The sequence below is a fragment of the Lissotriton helveticus genome, chromosome 12 (genome assembly GCF_964261635.1).
Source record: "Lissotriton helveticus chromosome 12, aLisHel1.1, whole genome shotgun sequence".
Lineage (NCBI taxonomy): Eukaryota > Metazoa > Chordata > Amphibia > Caudata > Salamandridae > Lissotriton > Lissotriton helveticus.
The window spans coordinates 365750319-365769739 of record NC_136073.1 but is presented as its reverse complement, the minus strand read 5'-3'; the positions used below and the strand labels follow the sequence as shown (position 1 = coordinate 365769739).

The 19421-nt window shown below is 49.4% G+C and overlaps 1 protein-coding gene across 3 annotated transcripts in view; it reads right to left on the bottom strand.

Moving 5' to 3' along the window:
* Positions 1-19421, bottom strand: part of PHKB (phosphorylase kinase regulatory subunit beta) — a 1437099-nt gene that overhangs the window by 613834 nt on the left and 803844 nt on the right. For all 3 annotated transcript variants that reach the window (XM_078669366.1, XM_078669365.1, XM_078669367.1), the window contains one exon: positions 13316-13373. In XM_078669366.1, coding sequence (XP_078525492.1) covers positions 13316-13373 — 58 coding nt within the window. The remainder of the gene's footprint in view (positions 1-13315; positions 13374-19421) is intronic.

Genomic DNA, 19421 nt, shown 5'->3' with positions numbered 1-19421 from the left:
CTGTATTTTAAGCAAATGAACTCCCTCCTAATTGATCTTATTTGGGGCGGCATCCCACGAAGAATCAGCCTAGCCAAACTATGACTACCACCTCGCAAGGGAGGCTTAGGTGCCCTGACGTCCGTGGTTAATTCTTGGCTGCCCAATTACAATGGGTGACCTACTGGATAGCTGAACACCACTTGGCCGAGACAGCGCTAACCAGATATATGATGGTGATCTTTACGGGTTGCTTTCCCAGGTGCCAAACTCCCTAATGGCCTGCCAGTACTGGTACACATGGTGGCCCTAACACTACAGTGCTGCATGTAGTATACACACTCAACACGCCATATACACCTGCACTCCAGCTGAAGGGTCTACCTACTGTCACTGGGCCTCTGACAGCCTGAGAGTTAACTCAGTAGGAGGCTGCAGGCATCCACACCGTGGGTGACTTTTACTATGGGAGCCACTACAGACTTTCGCACTTTGGCAGGCGAACGAAGACTGGGGAGTGGTATATTTCTGCGGTTTGGACCAATGCATGCACTCAGGGGACGATGGAATGAAGAAGTGACAGAGTGTCACAAACATGCAGTGCTACAGCCAATACACGCAATGGATGGAGATTAATTATGTGGCTTTATAAAGCTATCCTGGAACATACATGAGTATCTCTCCTACCTCTTAGAGAAAAATGGGAGATAGGTTTGTAGCAAGCCTACAATGACGCTAAATGGTGACTAGCTCTAGAGTATCCCTGGAAAGTTTCCTGAAATGCCCTCTTTAAATTCATAGAATTTAACATATTACATAGAGTTTACATAGCACCCAATACACAGCATCAGGTATTCCCAATCACGTCTGCGGCCTGCGCAAGATGCCGAGTAGACCCGGCTGATAACCCCCACAGGATATGGACGTGCCCAAAATTACACAGATTTTGGGATGAGGTCACAAATTGTATAGCCCGATCACAGCTGGACTGTGCCTCGACACTATGGAGGCCTGTATTTTAGGTATTTACCATTGAACCAAACACACAAAAGCTACTACAAAACTCACTGACCTGTTCCTCATCCTTGCCAAAATGGCTATCACTATCAGATGGAAGTCCCCTCTCACCCCAATTACAGATACTTGGTGCAGAAACCCAGAATATTGGGCTGGAGCTGTGTGCTCCAAGGAGAAGAGGCGTAAGGCGTACAGCAATACCCCATAGCGGAATACTAGATGCACTCCTACAGACCCTTACAACACTGGAAAAAATTATAAACTGCTACCGAAACTGGTGTCTCCCTTAGGAGAGATCCATGTACCTTGCTTTACCTTAAACACCCTCCCCCCATGTTACTTATCTCCTCTGTTAGCTGTCCCCTCATGCAAGCACAACATGGACAGACAGTGAGAGCCCACCCATAGCGTTCCCCATTGTTTCCCTCTGGTACTCTGCACACCTCATGACAATCTCAGGTTACTCAAGCGTTCCCCAAAATGAAGATACACATGATAAGCTGTGATCTTCGTTGTTCTTTGTGCGCATGGTTTCATTGCTGTGCTGGTCCAGGTTGCCAGGGGTGCCATATTTATGCTTATAATGTGCCCTAGCGGCTTCACCAAAGGCGGCTTTGCCTTTGAAACTTGCCTTTTGGTCAATCACCCTGCTTGACTTCCTGCAAGGGAGAGGTCTCACCTCCCTCTGTAGCACACCTCTATTGTTCCTGAGCCTTGGAGCTGTTCACACTACTCCTTAAGAGGGAGGCGGGTGCAGAAGGTTGTCTGGTTGGCAGAAACAGTGAAGGCAACTAGATAAATTGGGCAGCAGAGTGGCAGCTTTCTAAAAGTTACTTTTCTCAAAAGTGACATTAAATTTTACTTTAGCATCAAGTTGGGTTTAATGCCACAATTAATTTGATACCTTGGAGTACCCATTTTAGTAGTCCCATTCAGAAGTTAGCCAGACTGAGTGGTCAGCCCGTAACTCTGTACTAGCCAATGGGGCAACTCATTTTTCCACAGAAAAAAAAAGACAATTTGATAGCTTAGCTGCTAGGACATATTAAAGTATATGTCCCACTTAACAATATATAGCTCCATGCCTTAGGGCTCGAGAGGCCTTCCTTGGGAGAGATTCACATACATTGTTATGGGAAGTAAGGGCTTTGCCATTGCTCTAAATGTCAAAGTCAAACTAGCAGTTTTAAACTGCTCTGCCAAGCTGCAGTGGAAGGGTGGGAGACATTCTGAACTTTGTCACATGCAGGGTGACGCAATCAGTACCGCAGCATTGAGTAGACACTCAAACTTACATACCCTGGGTACCATGTACTAGGGCATTATAAGTAAGTCTGATTATGCTAATTAGGGGTAGCCAATTCAATATACATTTTGTAATGGGTTAGAACAGTAACACTGAGGTCTGGTTAGCAGGCGTTGGTGCACTCTCAGAGCAGAAAAACCAGCAACATCAATTTAAAACTGCGGGGGTGATCATGCAAAAAGAGGCATTCCCCAGATTCAAAATGCAAAACACAAATACATATCTTTTTCTGCTGATGGATACATCTTGCTACAGATTACTCACCTTATGAATGAGCGCCAAAACTATACCACTCTGGAAAGTCGGATTGAGTATGTTATGTTATGTTATAATACGCTTATATAGCGCATGGCTACCCCAACAACGAGGCGTCCCAGGGCTTGCAGACAAGCCCAATTAAACAACGACCGGGGTGGAGCGGCAGAGTATCAGCTCACAGGGGAACCCTAAATGGAGGAAAACAACCAGGTTTTGATGTGTTTTCGAAAGTGTAAGTGGTTGGTAGTAGAACGCACACTTAAAGGGATAGAGTGCCAGAGTTTTGGGGCCAGGTACCTAAATGATCGGCCTCCAGCTCTGCACCTCCGGATCTTGATGGTACTGGCAAGAGAAAGGTCCGCAGAGCGGAGAGCACGTGACGGGACATAAAAGGAACAAATTCCTTGCAAGATTTGGGGGCCTAGACAATGCAGCATTCTATGAAGAACACACAGAGTTTTGAATTGAATACGTTGTTTGACGGGCAACCAGTGAAGCCTACGCAGAACCTGAGAGGTGTGGCAGCGTTTCGGCAAACCGAACAGAATACGGGCTGCAGCGTTCTGAGCCCTTTGCAGTCTATTAACGACTGTCAAGTTGGAACCAAGCATAAGAACATTACAATAGTCTAGATGGGATAAGACCATAGCTTGGACAATTGTCTGTCGTATGGGGGGTTCGAAAAAAACGAGAATAGGTTTTAAAGAGCGTAGGCGTCCATAACAAGTACCAGCTACTCTTTTCGCATGAGAATCCAGGGTAAGTGAGTTATCTAAAATCACACCCAGATTTTTAACTTCCCTCTTGGGCGTAGGAGGGGGGCCCAATGTAGGGGGCCACCACCGCTCATCCCACTTCTGGGTGTCAGTGCCAATAATGAGGACTTCAGTTTTAGATGAATTCAACTGAAGGCAGTTCTCTGTTAGCCAGCTGGAGATGGCCAAGATGTCTTCTTGAAATTTAGAAAAGGGGGTGGTGATGAACAGAGTGTCTGAATTAAGCAGACCACTCTTACCCAGTCCAAAGATCAGGGCTTGATCCACCACCGTTATTTAGCTCACTGCCCCATCCCAGCTCAGAACCTGGCTATATGCAAATTAGTCTGTCCCTGGCCCAGTGCATCATGGGAACAGGGCAGACCAAACTACCAAGCCAATTCTTCACCAGAAAGGAGACAAGCTTCCGGGGACCGGTTTCTGGCATTTCAGCCGTCGTCGGCCCGGCTTGCTTGAATCCTGATGGAGCAGTGAGCAAGGGACTCATGTCTGAGTATACCCTGCCACACCTATAGTGGCCAAAAACGATTCAGAAAAGGGGGTGGTGATGAACAGAGTGTCTGAATTAAGCAGACCACTCTTACCCAGTCCAAAGATCAGGGCTTGATCCATCACCGTTATTTAGCTCACTGCCCCATCCCAGCTCAGAACCTGGCTATATGCAAATTAGTCTGTCCCTGGCCCAGTGCATCATAGGAACAGGGCAGACCAAACTACCAAGCCAATTCTTCACCAGAAAGGAGACAAGCTTCCGGGGACCGGTTTCTGGCATTTCAGCCGTCGTCGGCCCGGCTTGCTTGAATCCTGATGGAGCAGTGAGCAAGGGACTCATGTCTGAGTATACCCTGCCACACCTATAGTGGCCAAAAACGATTCAGAAAAGGGGGTGGTGATGAACAGAGTGTCTGAATTAAGCAGACCACTCTTACCCAGTCCAAAGATCAGGGCTTGATCCATCACCGTTATTTAGCTCACTGCCCCATCCCAGCTCAGAACCTGGCTATATGCAAATTAGTCTGTCCCTGGCCCAGTGCATCATGGGAACAGGGCAGACCAAACTACCAAGCCAATTCTTCACCAGAAAGGAGACAAGCTCCCGGGGACCGGTTTCTGGCATTTCAGCCGTCGTCGGCCCGGCTTGCTTGAATCCTGATGGAGCAGTGAGCAAGGGACTCATGTCTGAGTATACCCTGCCACACCTATAGTGGCCAAAAACGATTCAGAAAAGGGGGTGGTGATGAACAGAGTGTCTGAATTAAGCAGACCACTCTTACCCAGTCCAAAGATCAGGGCTTGATCCATCACCGTTATTTAGCTCAGAACCTGGCTATATGCAAATTAGTCTGTCCCTGGCCCAGTGCATCATGGGAACAGGGCAGACCAAACTACAAAGCCAATTCTTCGCCAGAAAGGAGACAAGCTTCCGGGGACCGGTTTCTGGCATTTCATGTAGTGAGCTAAAAAACGGTGATGGATCAAGCCCTGATCTTTTGACTGGGTAGGAGTGTTCTGCTTAATTCAGATACTCTGTCCATCACCACCCCCTTTTGAATCGTTTTGGCCACCACAAGTGTGGAAGGGTATGCTCAGATGTGAGTCCCTTGCTCACTGCACCATCAGGATTCAAGCAAGCCGGGCCGAAGACAGCTGTAATGCCAGAAACCGGTCCCCGGAAGCTTGTTTCCTTTCCAGTAAAGAATTGGCTTGGTAGTTTGGTCTGCCCTGTTCCCATGATGCACTGGGCCAGGGTCAGACTAATTTGCATGTAGCCAGGTTCTGAACTGGGATGGTGCAGTGAGCTAAAAAACGGTGATGGATCAAGCCCTGATCTTTTGACTGGGTAGGAGTGTTCTGCTTAATTCAGATACTCTGTCCATCACCACCCCCTTTTGAATCGTTTTGGCCACCACAAGTGTGGAAGGGTATGCTCAGATGTGAGTCCCTTGCTCACTGCACCATCAGGATTCAAGCAAGCCGGGCCGAAGACGGCTGTAATGCCAGAAACCGGTCCCCGGAAGCTTGTTTCCTTTCCAGTAAAGAATTGGCTTGGTAGTTTGGTCTGCCCTGTTCCCATGATGCACTGGGCCAGGGTCAGACTAATTTGCATGTAGCCAGGTTCTGAACTGGGATGGTGCAGTGAGCTAAAACACGGTGATGGATCAAGCCCTGATCTTTTGACTGGGTAGGAGTGTTCTGCTTAATTCAGATACTCTGTCCATCACCACCCCCTTTTGAATCGTTTTGGCCACCACAAGTTTGGAAGGGTATGCTCAGATGTGAGTCCCTTGCTCACTGCACCATCAGGATTCAAGCAAGCCGGGCCGAAGACGGCTGTAATGCCAGAAACCGGTCCCCGGAAGCTTGTTTCCTTTCCAGTAAAGAATTGGCTTGGTAGTTTGGTCTGCCCTGTTCCCATGATGCACTGGGCCAGAGTCAGACTCATTTGCATGTAGCTAGGTTCTGAACTGGGATGGTGCAGTGAGCTAAAAAACGGTGATGGATCAAGCCCTGATCTTTTGACTGGGTAGGAGTGTTCTGCTTAATTCAGATACTCTGTCCATCACCACCCCCTTTTGAATCCTTCTTGAAATTTAGCTTGATCCCCCACGGTGTCGTTGGAAAAGGTGAAGATTAGTTGCGTATCGTCCGCATAGGAAATTAATTTGATGTTACGTTCCCTGGCCAACATGGCCAAGGGGCGGACATACACATTAAACAACGTGGGGCTGAGGGCAGAGCCCTGTGGGACACCGCAGCCTAATGGAAAACTGCTGGATGAGTACGGGGGAGCATGAACCTGGAAGGAACGGTCAGATAGAAATGACACGAACCAGTCCAGATTTCCATCTCCGACACCTATCTCCCACAGTCTCCTTAACAGGATCCCATGGGAGACCGTGTCGAACGCCGCACTCAAATCCAGCAGCACCACAGCTGAGGTGCTACCCATGTCCTGTGCCACCCTTAGATGTTCCGTGACGGCCAATAGGGCCGACTCCGTGCTATGTTTAGCACGGAATCCATTCTGAGACTCTTCCAAAATCCCATTAGTCCCCAAAAAACCAGTCAAGTTGGAATTCACATGTGCCTCCGCCACTATAGCCAAGTACGGAAGCAGGGAGATAGGTCGGAAACTTTCTGGCTTGGAAGGGTCCAGGGTGGTTTTTTTTAACAAGGGGACCACCTTGGCATGTTTCCAAGATTTGGGGATAGTAGCTGACTGCAGAGACTTATTAATCAATTCCCGCCCTTCCGTCATGATGGAATCCTGAAACAATCTAAACATCTCTGGTTTGACAGGATCTTCCGGGGACCCAGGCTTGATTTTTAGAGCCAGGAGTTCCATATCTGTCTGAGAGATGAGTGGGAAAGTTAGGAGGGAGTAGGGAAGGTCCGGTGGATCTGTGATAGATCTATAAATCATAGGAGAGCCACCAGAGTTGAATGTATTATAAATCCCTTGAACTTTTGTTGATAAAAAAGCGAGCAAGCTCTTCACATTGCAAGTCAGACACTATGATGTTATTAATCCCCACGGGTGATTTAGTCAGCTCCTTCACTAACGCGAAGATAGTTTTAGCACGATTAGTGCTGGCATTGATCAAATCAGTGTAGTAACTAGCCTTGGTCTTTTTTATAAGCCTATGATAGGCTTTGGTGGCGATTCTAAAGTTGGTTTTGGAAACAGAGTCATAAGATCGCCTCCAGGTACACTCGAGTACCTTACACTGCTTTTTAGGTCTCGGCTAGCCGCGCGAAGCGCGTCTCCGCCGAGCCCCTATTGTCGGCATGTGAGCTTCCCAGGAGACAATCCTGGCCGCGCGCATCGCCTTGGAGGCGATTTGAAAGTGGCACGCGCCGACTGGCACGCGCCGTGCTCGGCCTGGCTGTCTCCTGGGAAGCGCACACTCCCCCCTCCCCCCGCTGTACAGAGACACACACACAGGAGCGAACATACACGCACACACGCGCGCACACACACGAGCGCCCCCCAAGGCCCACTTACCGCTAATCCAGTGTGTTCTGTCGCCTCCGCGGGGATCTCCGGCATGGGAGCCCCGCATCACGCACTGCTCTTGACCAGGAACTCCGTGGGCGCGGGCTTCGCGCACAAGACGGAAGTCCCGCCCCCACGGTAAGTTTCGTTTTGAATGCGCGCGCAGATATTGCAAAATTACAAATGTCGCCAGGAGAGGGTCCGAGATGTGCGTAGGTGTATGGGCGCAGGGCGGGCGGCGGCAGGGTCCCGGACTGCGGGGGTCAAAAGAAAGATATTCGGGAGGGCTGATGGGCTGACGGAGCGTGGACGAAAGTCAGGGGGTTATTTGTTTGTGCATTTTTGTGTGGCGCGGACTTTGCCCGGGTGTCAGGGCGCTTCACGAAAGGGGGCAGGGGTGAAATATAATGAGAAACATTGCAAAAGAGCAGATTGCGAAGGCATACGTTACGTTACATAAGGTAGTGGTGACAATTGTGAGCAAGCAAAATACATGAGGTGGTAAAAATTGTGAGCAAGCAATAAATACATGAGGTAGTAAAGGTAATGGTGACAATTGTGGGCGGACGGAATACGTGAGGTAGTAAAAATTGTGAGCGGCCAAAAGTGCATTAGGCGGTAAGGGGTGCACGGGGGGAGGGGGTGGCGGGTGTGCACTTACAGGAGAAAAAGGCTCGAAGGCTCTACGGCTAGACGGTGAGTGCAGTCTCAAGGGGTCGGAGGGGTATAGCAAGGGCTGCTGGCAGAGGGCATAGTGCGGCTACACGCAGAGGACATCCTTGGTGCCGTCTTATAAATGCTTGTTTATTGTGTAAATGAGAGGACTTTGGGAAGACTTTGGGAACAGGTGGTAACTCTGAGTACTCCCCTACAGTCGTGAGTTCTGTCTCGGAACAGCTGTGCTGAGCTGAGCTGTCCTGCCTGCAAACTTTATCCACACGTCTTTCACAGGTCAATATATACTATTTGTTAAAAAAACGGCATTGCATATATTGTGGTTTCCTTCATATCAGAGTCTCAGCAACACCAAAATGACCCCAAACCATTTTTTACGCCTCCGTGAATCTCACAGTTGCTGTTCACCTTTTACATGTAATGTTTTTTTTTCGAATTCCATATCCCTTTCCGATATTAATTTATGTCGAGGACATACAAGAGTTGTCGCTCTAGTATATTTTTCTCGTGTGGCTTTGACTCCTCGTCAGCCCCCTTATTACCCCCATCTCCGTGTTCCTTGGGTGTTAAAGCTCCTATAGCACTAACACTACGGGGACAAGTCACGCTTTTGCCTGTTTTGCATTTTATATTTAGTGTGTAGGATAGCTCAATGAGTTAATGTACATGCTGCAGAAACTTGTTTGCAACCTGTAACTAGCCACGAGCTGGAAACCAAAAGCAAGTGAAACCAATGAGTAACAATCATAAGGTTCAATAAAAATAAAAATGTTCATTTACAGACAGTGCTGAGTCCACAAGACGGGGAGTCAAGCACTACATAAAATCTATTTTGATATGTTTTTATTTTTTGTCACAATTTCCTAAATTGCACCCATGGCCTAGGCGAGTGTCTTATTTCCACACCCATTTCTAAGGGGTGAGCGTTTTCGAGATGTAGAAGTTTCTATTTTTTGTCCTTTTTGTGCGGATAACTGACCCCCGCACCCCCATGGCCCCCTCAGATGTTTACAGTGCGTGCCTCTACTGACGCTTTCTAGATCACCTGCTGAACTTTTTTTAATGGACTATGGTGCTTTCTTTCTTTCCTCAAGTAATGCCTGCACAGATGGTCTCCACTCCTTCACCCCTCCCAAACTCGGGAGGTTTTTATACCAATTGCAAATTCAAGAAAAATTATTAATGCAAAGCATTGTCATTTACAATGCCAGTAACTCAAACTTTAATGCTGCGAGACCTATTGCATTGCAAATGCTTGTTTTTAATTGTGAGCGCCTCACAGTACCATGGGTGGGACTGTTTACGTTTGAGTCTTGACATTTTCTTAGGTATAAAATGATCCAGAGACTCATTGATCCACTCTCTATAGGCTAAATCAGCCTCCTCCAAATTGCCAGACCAATCTGGCCGGAAGTTTATTAATCTAGCCTCAAACAGGGCACCATCAAGTTTATGCCATGGGCGTCTCCAAAAAGGAGGAGGAAGCTTTTCCCTGAAGCTAGCTGGGATCTTAATAAAGATCTGCACCAGGAAATGATCCGTCCATCCAAGAGGGCTGGGGGTAGAGACTGAAATTCCCTGGATGTTTGAAAACACCGGGTCCAGTAGGTGGCCTGCCAAATGGGAAGGCCCTTCAACCAGCTGACATAGTTGGCAGGCTTCCAGATCGCCTAGAAACTTAAGTATAGCCGGGGAGTCACAGAACTCTAAATGGAGGTTGAGATCCCCCAGTATACTAAAGTTAGCTGACTGCAAAATAAGTGCAGAGACATTTGAAACCAATGACTCCTGGAAAGCACTCGCTGGCCCAGGAGGGCGATAGATCAACAGCCCAGTAAGAGTGAAAATGTCTGAGACCTTCAACTTAAAAAGAGCGCTTTCACAGTTGGCTATATTTGCGGGGGAAAGAGTGCAGGAATAGATGGTTTTAAAAATCACCGCCAGACCCCCCCCCCTTCCTTTAGATCTATTCTGAGTTTGAATGAGATAGTCAGGGGGAAGGGCTAAAGCCGAGATAGCCAGTGAGTCATTAGTTAGCCACGTTTCCGTTAAAACTAGCAGATCAGGAGAGCAGTCCATAAGAAGCTCATGAATATCCTCGTGGTGTTTAACAAGGGACCTACAATTAAGGCTTAGTATCTGTAGGCTTGCGGTCGTTTTTTCCTCAGCGGAAGAGGCCAGAGGAGTAGAGACAACCTCCGTGGCCTCAAAACCGCAATAGTTACACCGCCGATAGTGTGAGCCTGGGTGCCAGGAATGGGCCACACAGGCCGATTGACATTGAAGAGCGAGTAGCTCCTCACGGGAAAACTGGGCCATGCCGGCAGACTATCCGACCAGGGGTCCTGGCCACTGGCGACGGACCAGCGCGGACAGGTGCAGACGGGCTCGTCTTTGGCGCGGCGACCCGCCGGCTACCCGCAGCGCGCGTCCGCTGCGCGGGAAAATGCCGAGGTCCCTAAGTAGGCACCAACCCCGCCTCTGGCGATGGAAACACCCTCAGGGGGCGGGCCCAGGTCGTGAACGCCCTCGACTACAAACGGCACTTGCCGCGGTGGAACGAGGCGCCGACCGGAATGGCAACAGGTAAGGCACAGAAGTTAAATGCACGATGTCACAGTATTTGTTTTTTAAAACATAAGTTTAAAATTGGATTTGCCAGGCAACACACAACACACTTCACCGGCAGCACCTCAGCGCCTAGCAATCAAGCGCTGTTAAACCAAGGAAACAGCTATATGCCTCAGATGTAAGGCAATAGTGCTTAGCAAAAGAATGCAAGGATGATAATTGTAGCACCCCAAAAGTTTGTCAGCAACTGGGACGACTTTCAAGAGAGCCATTGAGGCAGCCATGGACCTAGTGAACTCACATTGGGCGGCTATGGCAGGGAGGAGGGCACAGCAGTGAATGGCATCTCTGAAGCTGACCAAGACTGTGCCAGGGCAGACTTGCACGTTGTTTCTCTCTGGCGCCCCAAACCAATCTCCCGTTTCCAGTTCAGGGATAGAACGGACCAATGAGGAGAGGTGACAGGAGGTACTTCTGGGTCACTTTATATAAGTGAAGGACTGAGGATCCGTTCATGGCAATGTTACTTATTGATGGGTTACCTCTCGCAGATAGTTCGCACAAGAGCTTTCCCTTGAGTGCCCTGTTGTTGTTTGCTCATGTTTCTCATTGGGTTTCCTTTTGTATTTTCCCTAGAGACCATCAACTCCTCTTAAGAGTGATATCTTTTGGAACATCTCCTGCTGGCTTTTGTCCTGATTCAATAGCTCACTATCTTCTTCAGTTGTAATTATAGATCTCTACCCAGCTGGCAAGTCAATTAACAATCAGAAGAGTTGCAAGTCATCTCATATATTTAAGTTATAAAAATATGTTTAACTGTGAAATACTAACATTTATGCATATATATCCAGTCTTGAACTTGAAAGTTCTGGGAACCTAATGGTGGACCTAAGTAGGGGTGCATTGTTGCATCTACATTCAGTCTCTTGTTACCCCTTCAAAGCAAGAAGGAATAAGTGACAAGGAGTCATTAGGACTATTGTTTGGGTCCAATCCCTAGCTCTGGTTCCTTAGTTTGCAGAATCTGACAGTAATGGACACAAATTACCTCTAGAGGATCTTTCTTGGCCATGGTATAGATGATCTTGATATATAGAATGACTTAACTCGAAATAGTTCTTGGTCACAGCCTTTGCTCTTCTTTTTAGCTATGGTGCAGTCAACATAGGGCTGATCACTCTTTCTCTCCTGTTGCAATGCGGTTAAAGTAAAATGATACTACACATCTGGAGTTCAGCATATGCAGTGATACTCCTCTTTGATTGGATTAGGAGAAGTGAAGAATGATGGCAATCTAAACATAGATGTTGGTCAGAAAAACACATGAAGGCCGACAGGTCATCCAAACAGCACTTAACTGTAGTCACTGTCAGATCCTGATTTGCAAGAGACAAGGGCTAACACAAATCCTAGGTGATGTTGTCTGACAGAATGTAGATGGTGCTGCCTGGGATGGGCAGGAAAATGTCTTCAAAACGGCATGAGAATATTTATATTTAGAAGCTGATCAAATGTGGACCAAAGGCCCTATATTGACACATGGCCCAGACTGGCAACCGAGATAGGTGAGGAGTGTCTCTGACCGTGCTAGACTGAGAGGACAACCCACCAAAAGGTTGGAGGGGCCCATCCACAAGCGCAGATTCAGATGAAGAGTTGAACATCTGCACCTGCGATGGAGCCACTAGACAGTCATCCAAGTATGACAGTATATGGAGTCCTGACTATGGCTGCCACAACCATCAGAGCTTTCAAGGAGAGCTCTTTGGTAGGAGAGCCAGCAGGAAGATGGTGGAGTCTGGATTCTGCTGCTATTGTTGGAGATGGCGTCCACTAAAATCATTTGTTCCCTGAAATGAGTTGGGGGTGGTTGGACCAGTTGCGAAGGCTTCTTCTTCTGGGAATAGACTACTTTGGAGTAGCCTCAAAAATTCCCATATTGTTGATTGACTTCCCTTGCTGGGGAACCTAGGCCTGGAAGCGAGCCTTAACACAGCTGCTTTTCAAGGGTTCCAGAACACAGAGGGCATTCTCTCTGAATAGCTGCTTTCCATCAAAGGGCATGTCCATGAAAGAGGCTAGGACATCTCCTGTGAAGCCAGTGGAAACATTCACGTGTGTCACTGCAGTGTGACAGCCGTGCCCATGGAAATGTTGTTCAGATCCCAACCAGCACATGCAGATGTCGCGTGAGTCCTACGAGGACATTATCTTCTGGCATCTGTGGCAGGGTTTAGACACTCTCTTTGGGTCAATGCTTTTAATAATCCTGCTTCCATGCGCTATGTCAACATAGTTCAATTATTTTGAGCATTAGTGAAGCATTTATGGAACTGGTCATTAACGGTCATCCACCAACAAATATGTTAATTATTCCTCATTGTGCTACGGCACGCCTGTCTCTCTCCAGTCATGGCCTTCGAAGAGCTAGATTTGCGCATTCAAAAAGAAATAGACGATCGTTTTTAATATCAGTAATAATCAGTCTGCCAGCCAGCACCATGATATGCCAGAACTCATGCACTTTTGAAACATTATTTATAAGGTAGTTACAGAAACAATTCTTAACATCTTACTGCTGACACAGACGGACATAACTCACTCTGACTTTTATCGCTAAGTTATGGATCCTATTTTTCCAGGCCGTATAAAACACATTTTATTTCTGTCCTCTGTGATGACCCGGGCCGGTGTTGTTGGCTAACAAGATAAGAAGCGCTCCGTGGTACCTACCATCAATCATCATGAAGATGAAGAACAGCGGGAACTCGCACTCGATGCCGTCGAACAGCTGAAAGGAGAAAGCAAAGCATGTTACCTGCGAATAATATGCTGCATACCGAATATTTACACCTAAAATGATGCACTTGTGAATCGTTACATCAGTCTGCCCTTCTCTAAATTGGTTTCCATCAAATTAGAATTGTCCCTTAACTCGGTTGTTTCCAGCGCCCACTTACATAGTTTTATTTTCCATCATCCGTGTGTCTTTTGTACTTCAGACCCGACAGGCCCCATCACATACTTGCCTGTGCAGAGAGCTGAGCGCCCATCGTTTCAAAGTAACATCTCGAGACAGAAGGGCCCAGGTGGCAGACACCCCCTGACAGATCCCCTCTTCCACTCTGTTCACACACCTTGCCCACCCGCAGTCCTGGCATCACTCTTGCTGCCTCTGGACTTGCAGGCGTGTGGAAATGTGCATGCATTCCAGGCAAACCATGCATACACATGGTTCCGTTGCTAGCATCTTGTGGAAGGGTCAACTTTCAGACTACACACCAGACAGGGGATGGGGTGACACCTAAAGACACCAAGAGATCAAGTCTCAAAAGTGGCCATGTACCTGCACACAGAGGCGGCCGGCATGGCACACGGGTGGCGTTGCAGGCACAGAAGGATCGCGGTTGGGGGAGGGGGGGGGGGGTGGGTTGCGCATGGTGCAATTTTGAAGAAAATAAATTTACCGTGCCGCAAACTGGGTCCTGCGTCTCTTCTACTGCTCTCCTTGTGATCATCAAGGAACAGGAAGCAGGCCCCGACCAATGAAGAAGTTACTTACCTTCAGTTACTATATATCTGGAAGAAACATAAGTTAGTTATAGATTCTTTACCTTATAATTACCCCCAAGCGTCAGACAGGATGCGGAAAGTTTTTCATCAGCAGTAAACCTGCGCGTCGGAAGGTGGCATCGGTCTACTCTGCGTTCGTCATCGGCGTTGTGGTCGCCGGGATGATTTCGCGGTAGCTACATAGATACTGCCCTCGCGTGCTGACGTCAGTTCTGTACACGACTTTCCACGCCAGAAGGCAGAGCCATGCAAAACACTGACCACTGGTGCACAGAAGTAGGGACCTGAAAGGAAGTCCTTAACCCTAGAAGTCAGTTCAGAGAACAGGAAGGATGGGTGGGGCGTTAAGGAATCTATAACTAACCTATGTTTCTTAAAGATATATCGATACCGAAGGTAACTTGTTCATCTGAAAGAAACAGTTAGTTATAGATTCCGTACCTTAGAATAGATATCTCAGCAATACTAACCCCAAAGGTGGGTCTGCGAACCAAGTTCACACCAGAAAGTCCTGGAGAACAGAACGGCCAAAGAAGCCGTCTCTCCAGACTTAGCCCTCCAGGCAGTTGTGTTTGGCGAATGTGTGCAGCGATGCCCACGTACGTGCCGGACAGATGTCATTTAGGGGTACTCCTCGTCCCAAAGCAGTGGTAGCTGCCATCGCCCTGGTGGAATGAGCACGAAGCCCCACTGGAGGCTCCTTCTTTGCCAAAGAGTAGCAGGCTTTGATGCACAGAACAACCCACCTGTAAATGGTCAGTTTGTGGATGGCCCGACGTTTCTTAGCTCCCACGTATCCAACAAAGAGCTCATCGTCCACCCGGAATTGTTTGATGTGGTATAAGTAGAAGGAAAGCACACGTTTTGGATCAAGACAGTGGAGGCTTTCCTTCTCTTTTGAAGGATGCAGAGGCCGAAAGAAGGTGGGCAAAGTGATGGTTTGGCCAATGTGGAAAGAAGTAACCATCTTGGGAAGAAACAAAGGTCTAGATTCTAACCCCTGCCTTAGCGCTGCGTGCTTAACGCTCCTCCTGCCTTGTAATTTTAATAATATTGCTTTATCCCGTTTTTACCTAGTTTGCGCCGAGCGCTTAGCGCTTTTAATCTGATATTGCTAGTACCGCTTAGGGGGAAATAAGGGAGCTCTCACCTTGCACTGTAATTGCTGCACACCCACATTTTGTGGGACAGAAGGGACTCGGGGGCATTGTAGTACCATCGCGCCGGTTTCCAGCGCCATTTTGGAGTGGGGAGAAGGTCCTTCCACTCTGAGCGCCATCTTGGGTGAGGGAGAGACACTCGCCCTGCCAGGACCCACGCATTGGAGGAGGAGGTTATAATAGTAGGACCTCCTACCTCGTCCCAGTCTGATTCTAACCCCTGCCTTAGCGCTGCGTGCTTAACGCTCCTCCTGCCTTGTAATTTTAATAATATTGCTTTATCCCGTTTTTACCTAGTTTGCGCCGAGCGCTTAGCGCTTTTAATCTGATATTGCTAGTACCGCTTAGGGGGAAATAAGGGAGCTCTCACCTTGCACTGTAATTGCTGCACACCCACATTTTGTGGGACAGAAGGGACTCGGGGGCATTGTAGTACCATCGCGCCGGTTTCCAGCGCCATTTTGGAGTGGGGAGAAGGTCCTTCCACTCTGAGCGCCATCTTGGGTGAGGGAGAGACACTCGCCCTGCCAGGACCCTCGCGACACCCCGCCGGCCATATAAGATGGCCGCTAGACACGTGCGCAGCGACGGTGCGCAGCGGGGGCGCCGTAGGGGCGCCGGAGGTGCGCCAGAGGTAAGCCCGTTTGCGCCCGTTCGCGCAACGGACGCGCTTAGGGCCGCTACCTCTGGCCCCCCTGGCCCACTTCGCATAGTTTATACTCGGGCTGAGCTTTTTAGACTCAGACCATGTCAGGACCCGGATAGGCCTGTAACCTCTAGGCCAATTTCCTGTGGCCTGCTTAATGTAAGATCTCTGTGCAAGCATTACACGGAAATAGCATTCCTCATTGAATCTGAAAATCTCGATGTCCTCTTTCTTACAGAAACGTGGACGCGGGCAGATTGTGAGGTCGAGTTAGGCTTAGCCTGTCCCTCAGGCTATAAAATCAACCACACCCCGCGCCCACTTAATCGAGGAGGAGGGATCGGGTATATCTATAGAGACTCGTTGACCCTCTCCCAGCTAAAGATCCGTGAAGTACCGGGATTCGAACTGATGGGTTTTTCAGTCAAACAGCAGGAGGTGATTTGCTGTTCGGGTGTTTTATGCTATCGCCCCCCGGGACCGGCCCCCTCTATATCCCTGCTTATTGATCTGATTTATGAACTCTCTAGCTCTCACTCCAAGTTACTGGTTCTTAGAGATTTTAATCTGTGGGCAGGCTGCTCGCTGGACAAGGCTTTCTTTTCCCTTAGCCAAGCCTGTACAGATATCCATTTAGAACAGTTGGTGAACGCTTCCACGCATCAAAAAGGCCACATCTTGGACTTAGTGTTTGCGGACCCACAGTGGGTATCACTAGTGGACATCAAGCGCCAGCATTGGACAGACCACTCTTTGATTATGTTCTCCCTCTGTCTGGAGGATTCTACTTCGAGAAAGGCCGGACTACCCCTAGCTAAGCTAGAGAGACCTTGGTCCCGAATCCTCAAAATCTCTCCATTACCGAACATCTTAGGTAAGGATTTTAAGCTTGGCAACACGGCTGAAGAGAGTTATACCCTTTTCTGCCAGTCTCTATCGAGCTCGTTGGATCAGCTGGCACCCCTTCGGAAGTCACGAGGAAGGGTGAACCGAGCCAGTCCATGGTACACGAGTGAATTACGCCAGCTTAAACTTGACTGCAAACGTGCAGAAAGGGTTTGGAGGAAGCAGTATTTAGACTCTGAGAAATTGGTGTTTAGGTCTGCCATGCAAAAATACAAGGCTCAAATCAAGATGGCCAAAGCGACCTTTCTTGAATACACCTTGAATCATGCCCCAAACAAGGCCCAGGCCCTTTTTAAAATTGTCAGAGACCTTGCCCATCCTACGTGTGTGGCTAGCACAGTCCCGGCATCGCAAACTCTTTGTGACTCACTTGCGGATGCCTTTGAGGAGAAAATCTGCAAAATTTTAGCGGGCTTGCAGGAGCCAGCTAACCCCACCACGGAGGCGGGAGCTCCGGAGGAGATGGCCAGTCGACCCCTGCAGAGGGTTGGCCACCTCTGTTTGGAAGCTCCGGCCACGCCCTCCAGTCGACCCCGTCCAGTGGATCAGCCCTCTAGCTTGGGAGTGCCGACAGAGGAAGCCAGTCGACCCCAGCGGAGCAGCTCTCCCTCCCCTTTTTCGGATCTGGCCCTCAGCGTGGGAGCTCTGGCAATGGAGGCCAGTAGACCCCAGGTGAGTGGCTCTTTGCCCCCAGCTTTGGAGTGGGCCCTCAGGATGGGAGCTCCGGCCAGTGAGGCCAGTCGACCCCAGCTGAGTAGTCTCCCTCCTCCCTCTGTGGATTCGGCTATCAGCTTGGGAGCTCCGGCGACTGCGGCCAGTCCACCCCAGCTGAGTAGCTTCTCTCCTCCCTCTTTGGATCCGGCTATCAGCTTGGGAGCTCCGGCGATTGTGGCCAGTCGACCCCAGCTGAGTAGCTTCTCTCCTCCCTCTCTGGATCCGGCTATCAGCTTGGGAGCTCCGGCGACTGTGGCCAGTCGACCCCAGCTGAGTAGTCTCTTTCCTCCCGCTGTGGATTCGGCTATCAGCTTGGGAGCTCCGGCGATTGCGGCCAGTCGACCCCAGCTGAGTAGCTTCTCTCCTCCCTCTTTGGATCCGGCTATCAGCCTGGGAGCTCCGGCGATTGTGGCCAGTCGACCCCAGCTGAGTAGCTTCTCTCCTCCCTCTTTGGATCCGGCTATCAGCTTGGGAGCTCCGGCGACTGTGGCCAGTCGACCCCAGCTGAGTAGTCTCCTTCCTCCCTCTGTGGATCCGGCTATCAGCTTGGGAGCTCCGGCGACTGTGGCCAGTCGACCCCAGCTGAGCAGCTTTCCCCTCCCTTCTCTGGAGGAGTTTGGCTGTTTAGCCCTCACGATTTCATCTGGCTCGCCTCTGGATCCTCTCCCTCCAAAACTATGGAAGGTGTTTCAAGAGGATCTCTTCCAGCCCTTGCATGCCATCTGTTGCCAGTCGTTTGAAACAGGGATTGTACCGGGCTGTTGGAAGAAGGCAGTGGTTTCTCCGCTTTTAAAAAAACCCACGCTCGACCCTGGGTGCCTTTCTAACTACCGGCCAATTAAAATCATGGAAAAGTTGGTTACCCGCACTCTATCCGGTTTCTTAGAAGGGAACACCTGGCTGGATGAGACGCAATTCGGTTTTCGCCCTGCTCACGGGACGGAATCCGCGTTGGTGACCGTATTAGACAATCTGCGGGCGCGTGTCGACAACGGTCGGGCAGCATTTTTGGTGCTGCTCGATATGTCGGCCGCGTTCGACACGGTCAGTCATCCTACCCTGATTTCGAGGTTGGAAGAATGCGGGGTCAAAGACAAGGCCAGGGATTGGTTGATCTCCTACCTGGACAGCCGTCAGCAACGGGTTTCGCTACCTCCCTTCAGCTCAGAGGAGCGGAGTGTGGGACAAGGAGTACCCCAGGGCTCAGCCATCAGCCCCATACTCTTTAATATTTACCTCCGCCCTCTAGTCCAGCTCATTAAATCATTTGGTATCTCCGCATTTAATTATGCGGATGATACCCAGCTGGTCTTTTCCCTGGAGGGACAGGATGCAGTCCCATTGGAGACTTTCCACCGGTGCATGCAGGCTACAGCGGAATGGCTCCGTTTGAACTCGTTACAGTTCAATGGAACCAAGACAGAGGTCCTGCATTGCTCAACTGATCGAGTTCCCCGAGATCTCCCTGCTGACTTCTGGCCCCCGTCTTTTTCAGAGACAGTGTCAGCCGCACAATCGGCACGCAATCTGGGCGTCATTTTTGGGCCCAATCTGCAGCTAGATCTGCACGTGAATAAGACCACCTCAACGTGCATGATGCTGATCCGCATGCTGCGCAAGGTTTTGCCCCTTCTCCCTGAGCAAGCCAGACCAGAAGTAGTGCGTAGTACCATCTTAAGTCGACTTGACTATTGCAACGCACTGCTTCTGGAGGCCCCGTTAACACTCATGGGCAAGCTTCAAAGGGTGCAAAATATGGCGGCCAAACTTGCCCTTTCCCGTCCCTACCATAGCTCTTCCACGGCAGCGTTGCAGGAACTCCATTGGCTTCCGGTCCATC